This window comes from Pelobates fuscus, chromosome 3 (genome assembly GCF_036172605.1).
Source record: "Pelobates fuscus isolate aPelFus1 chromosome 3, aPelFus1.pri, whole genome shotgun sequence".
In the NCBI taxonomy this organism is placed as follows: Eukaryota; Metazoa; Chordata; class Amphibia; order Anura; family Pelobatidae; genus Pelobates; species Pelobates fuscus.
Genome location: NC_086319.1, coordinates 395,565,904 through 395,577,967, shown reverse-complemented (window position 1 = coordinate 395,577,967; position 12,064 = coordinate 395,565,904). Strand labels below are relative to the sequence as shown.

Sequence of the window (12,064 nt, the reverse complement as noted above, 5' to 3'; positions counted from 1 at the left end):
CCCCTGGTGCAGTAGACAGGTGGAACAAACAATGCAGCATTGGTCTCAAATCAGTCCTGTTCGTATAACAAAGAAAAAACTTTGACACACACGCGGCAACCTGGCACACACAACCATTAACATACACTTTGCACTAGGGTCACAGATGCCTGGGTGCAGAAATATTTTTTGGGCACTCCGGGTGGGCGTGACCATATTTACTAACCCCTCCCCTTTGCAAATGTTCAGTCCAGACATGCATGTTTCTATGGCAATGACTCCACCTCTCATATACAAGCCCCACTCCTTTATGTAATCAGACACACATTCACTGACAGTCACACACACATTTGTATTTACTTTGTATCACACAGCCTGGTTACAATGCTGCTACCCATCCCATGTGTTCCCTATTAAGGGTTAATAAGTAAAGGGGTGTATATAAAAAATACCCCTTTCTGTCTCATTAGAGATATCTTTGCCAGAAGCTCAAGGAAGCAGGCTGAAGGGTCAGTGTTAAGACCCGCTTAGGGGGGTCTGCCTTGACGTTGGCAGGCGGGCATCCCTCCAATGGCCATTGGAGCAACTAAATGACCTCCATTTGTCTAAATATACATAGGGATTAAGGAGAAAGCGCAAGTAACATTTTCTTTTCTTTGGTTTTTACTATATATTGGGGCTGATGTGTGTTGTAGTCCTTGCTGCTTAAGCGCAGGACTTCTCTTTTTGTATTTGTATTTACTTTGTATCACACAGCCTGGTTACAATGCTGCTACCCATCCCATGTGTTCCCTATTAAGGGTTAATAAGTAAAGGGGTGTATATAAAAAATACCCCTTTCTGTCTCATTAGAGATATCTTTGCCAGAAGCTCAAGGAAGCAGGCTGAAGGGTCAGTGTTAGGACCCGCTTAGGGGGGTCTGCCTTAACGTTGGCAGGCGGGCATCCCTCCAATGGCCATTGGAGCAACTAAATGACCTCCATTTGTCTAAATATACATAGGGATTAAGGAGAAAGCGCAAGTAACATTTTCTTTTCTTTGGTTTTTACTATATATTGGGGCTGATGTGTGTTGTAGTCCTTGCTGCTTAAGCGCAGGACTTCTCTTTTTGTATTTGTATTTACTTTGTATCACACAGCCTGGTTACAATGCTGCTACCCATCCCATGTGTTCCCTATTAAGGGTTAATAAGTAAAGGGGTGTATATAAAAAATACCCCTTTCTGTCTCATTAGAGATATCTTTGCCAGAAGCTCAAGGAAGCAGGCTGAAGGGTCAGTGTTAGGACCCGCTTAGGGGGGTCTGCCTTGACGTTGGCAGGCGGGCATCCCTCCAATGGCCATTGGAGCAACTAAATGACCTCCATTTGTCTAAATATACATAGGGATTAAGGAGAAAGCGCAAGTAAAATTTTCTTTTCTTTGGTTTTTACTATATATTGGGGCTGATGTGTGTTGTAGTCCTTGCTGCTTAAGCGCAGGACTTCTCTTTTTGTATTTGTATTTACTTTGTATCACACAGCCTGGTTACAATGCTGCTACCCATCCCATGTGTTCCCTATTAAGGGTTAATAAGTAAAGGGGTGTATATAAAAAATACCCCTTTCTGTCTCACTAGAGATATCTTTGCCAGAAGCTCAAGGAAGCAGGCTGAAGGGTCAGTGTTAGGACCCGCTTAGGGGGGTCTGCCTTGACGTTGGCAGGCGGGCATCCCTCCAATGGCCATTGGAGCAACTAAATGACCTCCATTTGTCTAAATATACATAGGGATTAAGGAGAAAGCGCAAGTAACATTTTCTTTTCTTTGGTTTTTACTATATATTGGGGCTGATGTGTGTTGTAGTCCTTGCTGCTTAAGCGCAGGACTTCTCTTTTTGTATTTATACATACACACTTACTGACAGACAAACTCACTGACAGTCACACACTGTCACTTATTTGAAACACATACACTAACAGACATATTCACTTACAGAAACCCTCACTGACAGACACGTTCACTGAAAAACACACTGACACACACTCACTGATTTGAAATACCCACTGACAGACACAAATATATACACTGACAGAAACACTCACTGACAGACACACTGACACACACTCTCAGTGACAGACACACAATCTCACTGATTTGAAACACAATCACTGAGAGACACACTGGCACACACATACACTGACAGACACGCATACACTGACAGACACACTCACACATTTACACATTCTTGCACACACACTCACAAATTAATTTTATCTCTTGTGGGTTTTTTTTTTTTAGGCCCATCCAGACTCCCTAACTTTGGGAGAGTTGGCGTGGGTCCTCTCCCTGGGGTCAGTGTGGATCTTCTCCCAGGGGTCCAGAGGTGAATGGATTTTCTCCTTGGGTTCCATTGGGGCTCTTCTCCCTCTCGAGTGAGGATCCTGTAATCTTACAGTTCCTCACTGCTTCCTCTCATGCGAGGACTGGAGTAATATCCTATTCTAGCTCCTGGCATCGCCATGGCGTGATGGAGCAGTGAGGAACAGAAAGAGAGCACTCCCTCGCTGCCGCCTGTCTCCTCTGTCCTTTAGGTATATTTCAGCAGAGTAGACACCTGTGATCCAGGTAAGCATGTGCCTACTCAGCCTCAGTTAATAATTGCCCATTTTGGTAAGTTGTTAGGCCAACCACCTCCTGGACACCTTATGACAGGTCATTGACCCACTCCTCAAGGCACCCTCTACCTTCTGCCACCTAGGCATGGTAGATCAGTCCTGCACTCACAGCAACCTCCACACACAGCCTTTAACAAAAATACAGCAGTCCCCACACACAGTCTTCAACACACACAGAATATGGCACTCACATAGACCTTGATCTAATATATTCTTTTTAACCTTTTCAAATTATTTCACATTTTGGAGGGGGAAAAAATAAATATACAGGTATCAATATATAAAAAAAAATCAATATATGAAAAAAAACACAAAATATATATTAATATATAAAAAAATCTAAATATTATAAAATTGTAATTGTTTTAATATTATTGAATCATTTTAATATTGTATCCAAAAATATTAAATGGAGGCTATATGTGGTATACAAATATGCTAGCTATATACATTAGCACAGAAATCTAAGCAATGAAACAAGAGTGACTAGTTACCAAGTCAGGGGAGGATATCAAGGCAGAAAACCCATGGAAAAGGGAAGGATTGGGCACAATACTTTCATTTAGGTTTTAATTATTTTGAATATTTGAAAATTCCATTTAGTTCAGCATATTGTATTCCACTCTACAGATTGCTGTTACAAGACAAGAGCTACTTAGTTAAATTAAACAGGTGTACATTGAACAATGGATCATATTAGAAGGTTATTCCTTAGAGGAAATGGGCACCCACACCCAGACGTGTGTTATATATCCCAATATCCTTACTGATGTGTCCTTGTGCCGGTCACTGCAAGTTTCCAAATGATATGCAAGGGAAATGAAAACTCCATTAATTTTCAGGCTAACTAAGAAGTATCTCCTATTCTAAATGCTTAGAATATATATATATATATATATATATATATATATATATTTTGAATATGTAGGAGGATATATGTAATTAAGTACCTGTCTGGTTAGATATTTCTCCCTCTGAGCATGGGATACAGTCAAAGCAGCAAGGGGGTTGACCTTTTTGAGTAGCTTTCCGAAATCCCGGTGAACAACTCTTACTGCACACAGAGCGAGGGATCTGGAGGGAGAATGAGAGGATTAAAAGAGGAAAAGTGAAAAAAAATAGGAGGGAATGAGCAATATATCACTGTATAAACAGAGAGAGGACAGACTGAGCTAAGTATCAAAGTTGACAGGTATTTATATCAGGCATTTTGTGGTAAGGTAGAAATTAAAAATGTATACTGTAAGTCACCACTTAGCAGATGTGACTCCATTTTGAATCAAAATGCGAAGACAGGCACATTATGTTTCATTCTATTGACTGACCAAAGGAATAACATAAACACTGATTAGAGATAAGGTTTCTTCTTACAATAAACTTAAGTAGGAACAAAGGGGGTTGAAAGAGCCTAGCCCAGACACACCCACATATATATCCATATATACTAACTATAATTGTAGATTATGCTAACGTAGTGTACCTATAATCTTAATTTTAATAATGACAGGAGGCAAGTATTTTGCATAACTTTCTTTACTTATGCCTCCAGCAGCACAAGACAATCAATCAAAACTTTTAACCAATCATAAGCCAACATAGCCTGTATATAAGTCCTTGATGGGCGTGTCTATTCCTCTTTCTTTGATGTTGTAAATCCTGTAACGTCAGGTGTATTATGAACTTTCTAAACTTGACCACTGTTAACTTGAACGACCATAACTGGGATCGAAACCTGAAGGGTCCTTTTAATCCGATTCCCGAATCTTTTATGCTGAAAAGAACAGAAATAGGTGAAAGGTTGTGGAAATTAACTATTGTCCACATATAACCTATAGACATGTCTTTAATTATTCAATATATTGCTGAAATTGACTATTCCATAGAGATGTATACTATTTCTCCTAATTGCAACTTAATTCCCTTTGTCTACGTTACCGTCTTAAACAATATGCATGTTATTGTCTACAATGCCAGAACTATAAATATGTACCAAAAATAAACTGTCATCGATTGACATCCCACCATACCAATAATATAATGTTCTCGTGAAAAAGTTGGAAATCTGCGAGTATCTAGGGAGGGACAACCCAAAACCTATGGGAGGGAACATACTCGCCTCCTGTCATTATTAAAATTAAGATTATAGGTACACTACGTTAGCATAATCTACAATTTTATCACATGACACGAGGCTTCCTATTTTGCATTTTTAACGCTGCGGTAACAACGAAAAAGATGTGTGTGATGTCTGTCGGAAGTAGAAAACCCTGAAGGTATTTTCTCTAGTCCAGTCCGCCGAGCGCAAAATATCCGTTAGCGATGCTCCCGATGAATATGCACGTGAAGCCGCCGCCCCGCGTACCGAGTGGGCCCCGAAACCGGCTCTACCCCTGCCAGGGATAAGAGTCAACGTATCCATCTAGCCATCGTGGTTGTAGTTATGGGTTTGTATGGTTTGGTATACAATATCAGAAGTTGCCCCGATCTCGAAAAACTGAGAGACTCGGTTACTTCTACGTACCGTAGGAGTGTGTTCACGACGCATAGCCGAGGAACCGTCAGAAAAAACGGGTAAGACATGGACGTAGAGTCCGTCTTGGTCCTGCGAGACACCGTGAAGGTAACTCCTTCTGGTGTTACCGTAAAACCGTCCACGTCGAAAGCTCTAACGTCCGAGACTCTTCGAAACGAAACTAAACATAGTAGGAGTGTAAGTTTGGCTGTAAGTTGTCTTAGAGATAAGGCCGTGTCGTCCGGCCAACTTTGAAGAAATCGGATAACCAAATCTACATCCCATAGACTATTATACTTCGGGGACGGAGATCTGGACAGTTTGATGCCCCGAAGTAGACGACATATCAAAGCGTTCTGACCCACTGGTGTTCCGTTTATCGGAGTGTGAGCTGCCGAGATGGCGGATCGAGTGATATTAATAGAACGGTATGCTCTCCCTTCGGAGAATAAATTGGACAGAAAATTTGGAATGTAGGGAATAGGTGCTGTAAAGGGATCGAGGTCCCTTTCCATGCACCAGCGATCCCATGTATTCCATGCTGATAAGTAGCTGTGTCTAGTGCCAGGTGCCCATGAGTCCCATAGTAGGTATCTAGTTGTCTGCGATAGGCCTGAGACGTTCCAGGATCCCCGGAAAGACTCCAGGCCACTAGTTCCAGCCGTTCCTGTGTAATTAATGGGTGAGGTTCCCCTTCCGGGTTCGTTAGGAGGAGCGGGAACACTGGTAGGACTAGTGGATGGTCCTGCGACAGTGCTAGTAGGTCTGGGAACCATGCTTGGCTCTTCCACAATGGTGCGATCAGTATCAGCGATGTCTTTGATCAGCGTAGGTGATGGAGGACTCTTGCCAGCATTGAGAACGGCGGGAATGCGTACGCACCTTTCGGTGGCCATGGTTGTAGGAACGCATCCACCGCTTCGCTCTGCGGGTCCGGTAGCCAACTGTAGTACCTCGGTAGTTGCGTGTTCGTCCGTGATGTGAAGAGGTCTATGTGTAGGGGACCTCTTACCGTACAGAGAAGTATGCCAGCGTCCAAAACCTTCAATCTCCCCTTCCCACCTCCCAGGGAACCCCTATGCCAACTCAGTGCCCCGAAAAAACGTGCGTGGTCACGGTAAAGTGCCGTGATCGCGGGTAGGGCAGATAGAAGGAGGATGCAGTACAGGGTTGAGAGGATAGGAAGGGTTGAGAGTGAAAACAATAGATTAAGATATGGAAAACAATGCAGTATATAAACAGTAATATGTAGTAACTCTGAATAAAGCACTCTGACCTGTGTCTGTCTGGAAGCAGCAAAGAAAAAGGGATAGACACGCCCATCAAGGACTTATATACAGGCTATGTTGGCCTATGATTGGTTAAAAGTTTTGATTGATTGTCTTGAGCTGCTGGAGGCATCAGTAAAGAAAGTTATGCAAAATAGGAAGCCTCCTGTCATGTGATAAAATTATGTTTAATCATATATAAATAGTAGCTATGTTATTAATATTGAATATTCATGGATAGAATCCCAATCAATAAATGTTAATATTATAAAACTAATATTAGCTGAATGTGTGTAAAAAGACATGTATATATCACGTGTCACATTTTACTAATAGACACAGTTTCACACAATCAGACAGTAGCTAAGAAAACAGGACACAGGATTATCAGAAAGAGATAGTACCTAAGTAATTAATGTTACCGTATATACTCGAGTATAAGCCGACCCGAATATAAGCCGAGGCCCCTAATTTTACCCAAAAAAACTGGGAAAACTTATTGACTCGAGTATAAGACTAGGGTGGATAATGCAGCAGCTACTGGTAAATTTCTAAATAAAATTAGATCCTAAAAAATTATATTAATTGAATTTTTATTTACAGTGTGTGTATATAATGAATGCAGTGTGTGTGTATATGAATGCAGTGTGTGTGTATGAGTGCAGTGTGTGTGTATGAGTGCAGTGTGCGTATGAGTGCAGTGTGTGTGTATGAGTGCAGTGTGTATGAGTGCAGTGTGTATAAGTGCAGTGTGTGTGTGTGTGTATGAGTGCAGTGTGTGTATGAGTGCAGTGTGTATGAGTGCAGTGTGTGTGTGTGTGTATGCAGTGTGTGTATGAATTCAGTGTGTGTGTGTGTATGAGTGCAGTGTGTATTTGAGTGCAGTGTTTATATAAATGCAGTGTGTGTGTATGAGTGCAGTGTGTGTGATGTAGAGTGTGATGCAGAGCCTTGGTGGGGGTGGGCATTTTTATTATTATTTTTAGTTATAATAATTATAATTTTTTTGTTATATTATTTTTTATTATTATTATTTTTTATTTATTTTGTAATATTATTATTTTTAATATTTTATTTTATTATTATTATTTTATTATGCCAGTCTACTAAAGGCTGACAAAATCCCTTTAAAGACTGACAGATATTTGATAAAGGGTACCCATAAAGATAGGATTTGTGATGTCAAACGCATCACGAAATTCTGTACAAAGTGTTAGTTGGAATTCATAATGAGTAATTATTGTGGTGTTACAACACCATCCATTGATCAAAGTCTAGAAGACAATCGGTAGAAGAAGGTACACCCACCTAATCCAATTGGTCACTTTAAACTATTAATGTAAAGAAACATATGATAAGGCTTTCTTTAAAAATTGAGGACAGCATGACACATGAGATCAATGATCAATAACCAAAAAGCAAAGAGGGAGATGGGCTAAAATCCAACTCTCTATGGACAAATCCAACTCTCTGTCTTTTCCAAATCAAATTCTGGAACTTTTAAAACTTACTCTACTCTGTTGTTCCCAACTTAATTCTGGGACACTATATTCCAGAACTTTCCAAAACTTCACAATTTTCTATCTATACAAACTCGCATTCACCATTGACGGAATATATCTCAAAGCCTAAAGGATTTCTACCAAGAAAGCTGGTAAGTATGCTGGTTTAATTTAATTTAATATGTGAATTAATTAATTTTTACTAAAAGCAGAAATATACCTGGATAATGCTGGTCAGATTTCAAACCTTTGAAATCATAATTAGCTGAGGAAATATATTGTTCCACATTCCATATCTGCAGGTGGAATAAGTCAACAATATATTTACTGGTAATTTGCAAAGTTTAGCATATCAAGCTGTTATCCAGAGATATTTACTTATCTGAATTTAGGCATAGTTAATCTTTAATCATGAAGTTAATCATCTGCAGTGTAAAAACGTGGTTGAATTATTCCTATTGGTTTACTGGAGGGAAAATTAATAGTTAATGGACTTCTTGTGTGAGGAATATTGTATATTTTTAGTTGCACTATTAAAAATGTTTTTTTTTTTCTGTGAGAATTGTAGCCAGCAGTGAATAAGTTAACCCAGTATGATTCAGACAGATAGAACAGTTTTCTGTTGTCTTGTTAAAATTGCATCTATGTGAAAATAACTGTTGATTAAATTCGAGAGGAATTATTTATAATTTTGCATGTAACTCCTTTAGAAGTTAGATTAACATATGTTGCTATTAATCTACCTATAATTGTGTCATAACTGTTGCTATATTGTATACTTATGTTATACCTAAATATTCACTGATTATTGTCGTGCATGTTACATATTATTGATTATTTGTCACAATAAATTGTACTTTTATAATCGGTTGTGATTAATGTGTGAAATACAAATATTCTAATAAATGTACTTGAGGGTCTATATGAGTTAAACTAGTGGGTTACTCTTCACTTTAATCAATCAGGTGGAAACAGTGCCAGTATATACAATTTTTATATAATAAAGATTATTACATTTATTTAGATAATTTTAATAAAATATTATTTTTAATATTTATCACACCATAAATATCCTTACACTGTATATACAGAGAGAGGACAGACTGAGCTATCTATAGCTGTATATACAGAGAGAGGACAGACTGAGCTATCTATAGCTGTATAAACAGAGATATGACAGACTTCTTATATTTAAAATACACTTTGAATCCATGTTGCATTTAATAGATTGTGTCCTCATTAATATGCTGTATTTTGCCTGTTTTAATCTTTATAATTTTTGCATAAAATAAATGTTTTGCTGAATGCTACACCACAAGCCTACCTCTTTAGCCACACCCCATCACTCCAGCAAAATACTTCCCTATCAAAGGTATGTACACAGCTCAGCTACTGACAGCGCTGAGTGATCTGAACTATAATACAACTTGCATTAGAAGGAGAGGACACCCAGGGATGAATATATATCTGACGTCCCTAGCTGTTTGTAGTTTCTCTGACTGTCTGCAGCCAAACTGTGAATTAAAAGCCACTCACTCAGTGCTGTTGGGACTGAGACTGTACATTTACATGTGATAAGACAGTCTTTTTGGCATGAGGGGTGTGGCTAAAGAGGCAGGCTTATTTTGCAGCGTTCTGCAAAACATTTATTCCTTATTTTTTTTTGTGAAATTCATAAAGAATTGAGCATGCAAAAAAATACCGTATATTAATGAGGTAAAAATCTACCTATTGCATTTCAGTTGTATTGTTGAGTGTCCCTTTAACACAGGCTTCCTAAAACTCTGTCCCCCTAGATGTTGCTGAACTACAACTCCCATGATTCTCAGCCTATCTATTTCATTCATAAAATCATGAATAACCCTGACAGTAAGGATCTCAATTTTGTAGTATATTTTACTTCTTAACACTATTACCATTTCTTTTCCTGTAATCCACTGAATAGCCGATGTGTTGATGCTTAGTTCTGCACCGTCACTTTTCCTCATATTATAACGTCCAATATTCACAAATTCAATCAACCCATTCACTCTCTGCTGCCAGTTTATAATGCTATAGTCCGATGGTAGCTCCCCACTAAGGTCATAATATATATCGTCACTCATCCTGTTTTGAAAGTGGACATTTTTCACATGATGAAGAACCTATAAAAGCAGAAATATGGTAAAGTCATTAAAATTTCTTTTTGAGTTTTGATCACCATTGTGCTTCCAAAATGGAATTATGGTTGTGTTGAGAAAAAAATTGGTTAGCACATACCTCCAAAGTGTTCCTGTTTAAGAGGGCTCGTCCCTATTTTAGGCCCAAATCTACCTGTCCCCGTTTTCTATCCTAATGTCCCTTTTTTGAGGAGTTTCATATTGTTTGTGCATCTCAGTTTATAGCAAAGCTTAAAGGAACACTATAGTCACCTAAATTACTTTAGCTAAATAAGGAAGTTTTAGTGTATAGATCATTCCCCTGCAATTTCACTGCTCAATTAACTGTCATTTAGGAGTTTAATAACTTTGTTTCTGTTTAGCCACACCTCCCCTGGCTATGATTGACAGAGCCTGCATGAAAAAAAAAAAAACTGGTTTCACTTTCAAACAGATGTAATTTACCTTAAATAATTGTATCTCAATCTCTAAATTGAACTTTAATCACATACATGAGGCTCTTGCAGGGTCTAGCAAGCTATTAACATAGCAGGGGATAAGAAAATCTTAATTAAACAGAACTTGCAATAAAGAAAGCCTAAATAGGGCTCTCTTTACAGGAAGTGTTTATGGAAGGCTGTGCAAGTCACATGCAGGGAGGTGTGACTAGGGTTCATAAACAAAGGGATTTAGCTCCTAAATGGCAGAGGATTGAGCAGTGAGTCTGCAGGGGCATGTTCTATACACCAAAACTGCTTCATTAAGCTAAAGTTGTTCAGGTGACTATAGTGTCTGTGACGAAGTGCCCTTCGCCACTTTGTCCTGGAGAGGCCTGCTTGCCTGCCTCCTCCCCTGCGACTATGGTCCTGGACTGTATTGCACTTTAAACACTATATTTGGGCATATGGATTTGTATTAGGCTGACTCTAGTGTAATATAACCGAACAGCCGGGGGATTTATACGAATATATTGCATGGGAATACCATTACGGGAGAATGCAGCCGTTCGTATGATTTCATACGAATTCTTTGTGCTCTGAATAGGTGGCCGCCATTTCGGGACTTTACACGTGTTCGCGGCCATCTTGCGCACGAACAGCGGGGTTTGCCTGTGAACGCATGGAACTAAAATCGGATACGCAAACAGGCGAACACCGCTGAGACCTCCATGCACCCAGAACTTCGTACGGAAACTACCGAACAACCGGCCGTTCGGTAGTTATACTTAACTTGGTATGGGGATTCTAGCGATCACGGAGATGCGAATGGATGGCAAGAATTTCGTATCTTTTGTTCATACGAACGGAGACCGACCGCAAGGCCAAAACGTATGGAACTATTTTCGGCTAGTTGGTCTGTGCGGTCGGTCAAAACTTTGGAACTCTGTATCTCCCGAACCATTCATCCGAAGGGGCTGATTTTTGGATATATTGTTTCCCTGAATGAGAGCTATCAAGCGATACCAGATTCAAAGCTGTACCCCCTGTTTTTGGGGTACATCCAGAACTTGGGTAAAATATTGTACGTTATAATTATGTTATGTGTTTATCTGAGGGGAGGAGACGTGGGGGTGTTACCATGCGTATGATTGGTTATTTTCATCCTCCCCCTGGGAGTGTCCTGTGTGTACCTTATCCTAATAAAAAGCAGGCTGGGTGTTCCAGTCCTCAGTTCTTCTTGACTCTTCAAAACGTAGCCTCGTCTCGTTATTGGAGGGAATTGCTGTATCACGCTGGGGATTGCTATGCTCTGCATATTCCCCTGAGCTTAATCACTTAGCTCTTTTAAGAGCTTGTTCTGGATACGCTCTCCTGGAGGAGAGGTCTTCCCCACACGGTCCTGGAGGACAGAAATCGATCCAGGGTGGAAGGAAGACGGCGCGGCTCCAGTTAAGCTACGGCGGTTGTGGAGTCTGCGGTGGTTGTGGTGTCGTCTGCAGTGCTTGGAGTCCTCTGTAAGAGCTAGGAGCATCCATCAACGGAGGGTACTCGGTCGGAGTACACGGAGCTCCG

The 12,064-nt window shown here is 39.9% G+C and overlaps 1 protein-coding gene across 1 annotated transcript in view; it reads right to left on the bottom strand.

Moving 5' to 3' along the window:
• Positions 1–12,064, bottom strand: part of LOC134601889 (uncharacterized) — a 57,338-nt gene that overhangs the window by 27,271 nt on the left and 18,003 nt on the right. The window contains exons 5-6 of the mRNA XM_063446393.1: positions 9,831–10,058; positions 3,583–3,706 (exon numbers count right to left, since the gene is read on the bottom strand). Of these exons, the coding sequence (XP_063302463.1) occupies positions 3,583–3,706; positions 9,831–10,058 (352 nt within the window). The remainder of the gene's footprint in view (positions 1–3,582; positions 3,707–9,830; positions 10,059–12,064) is intronic.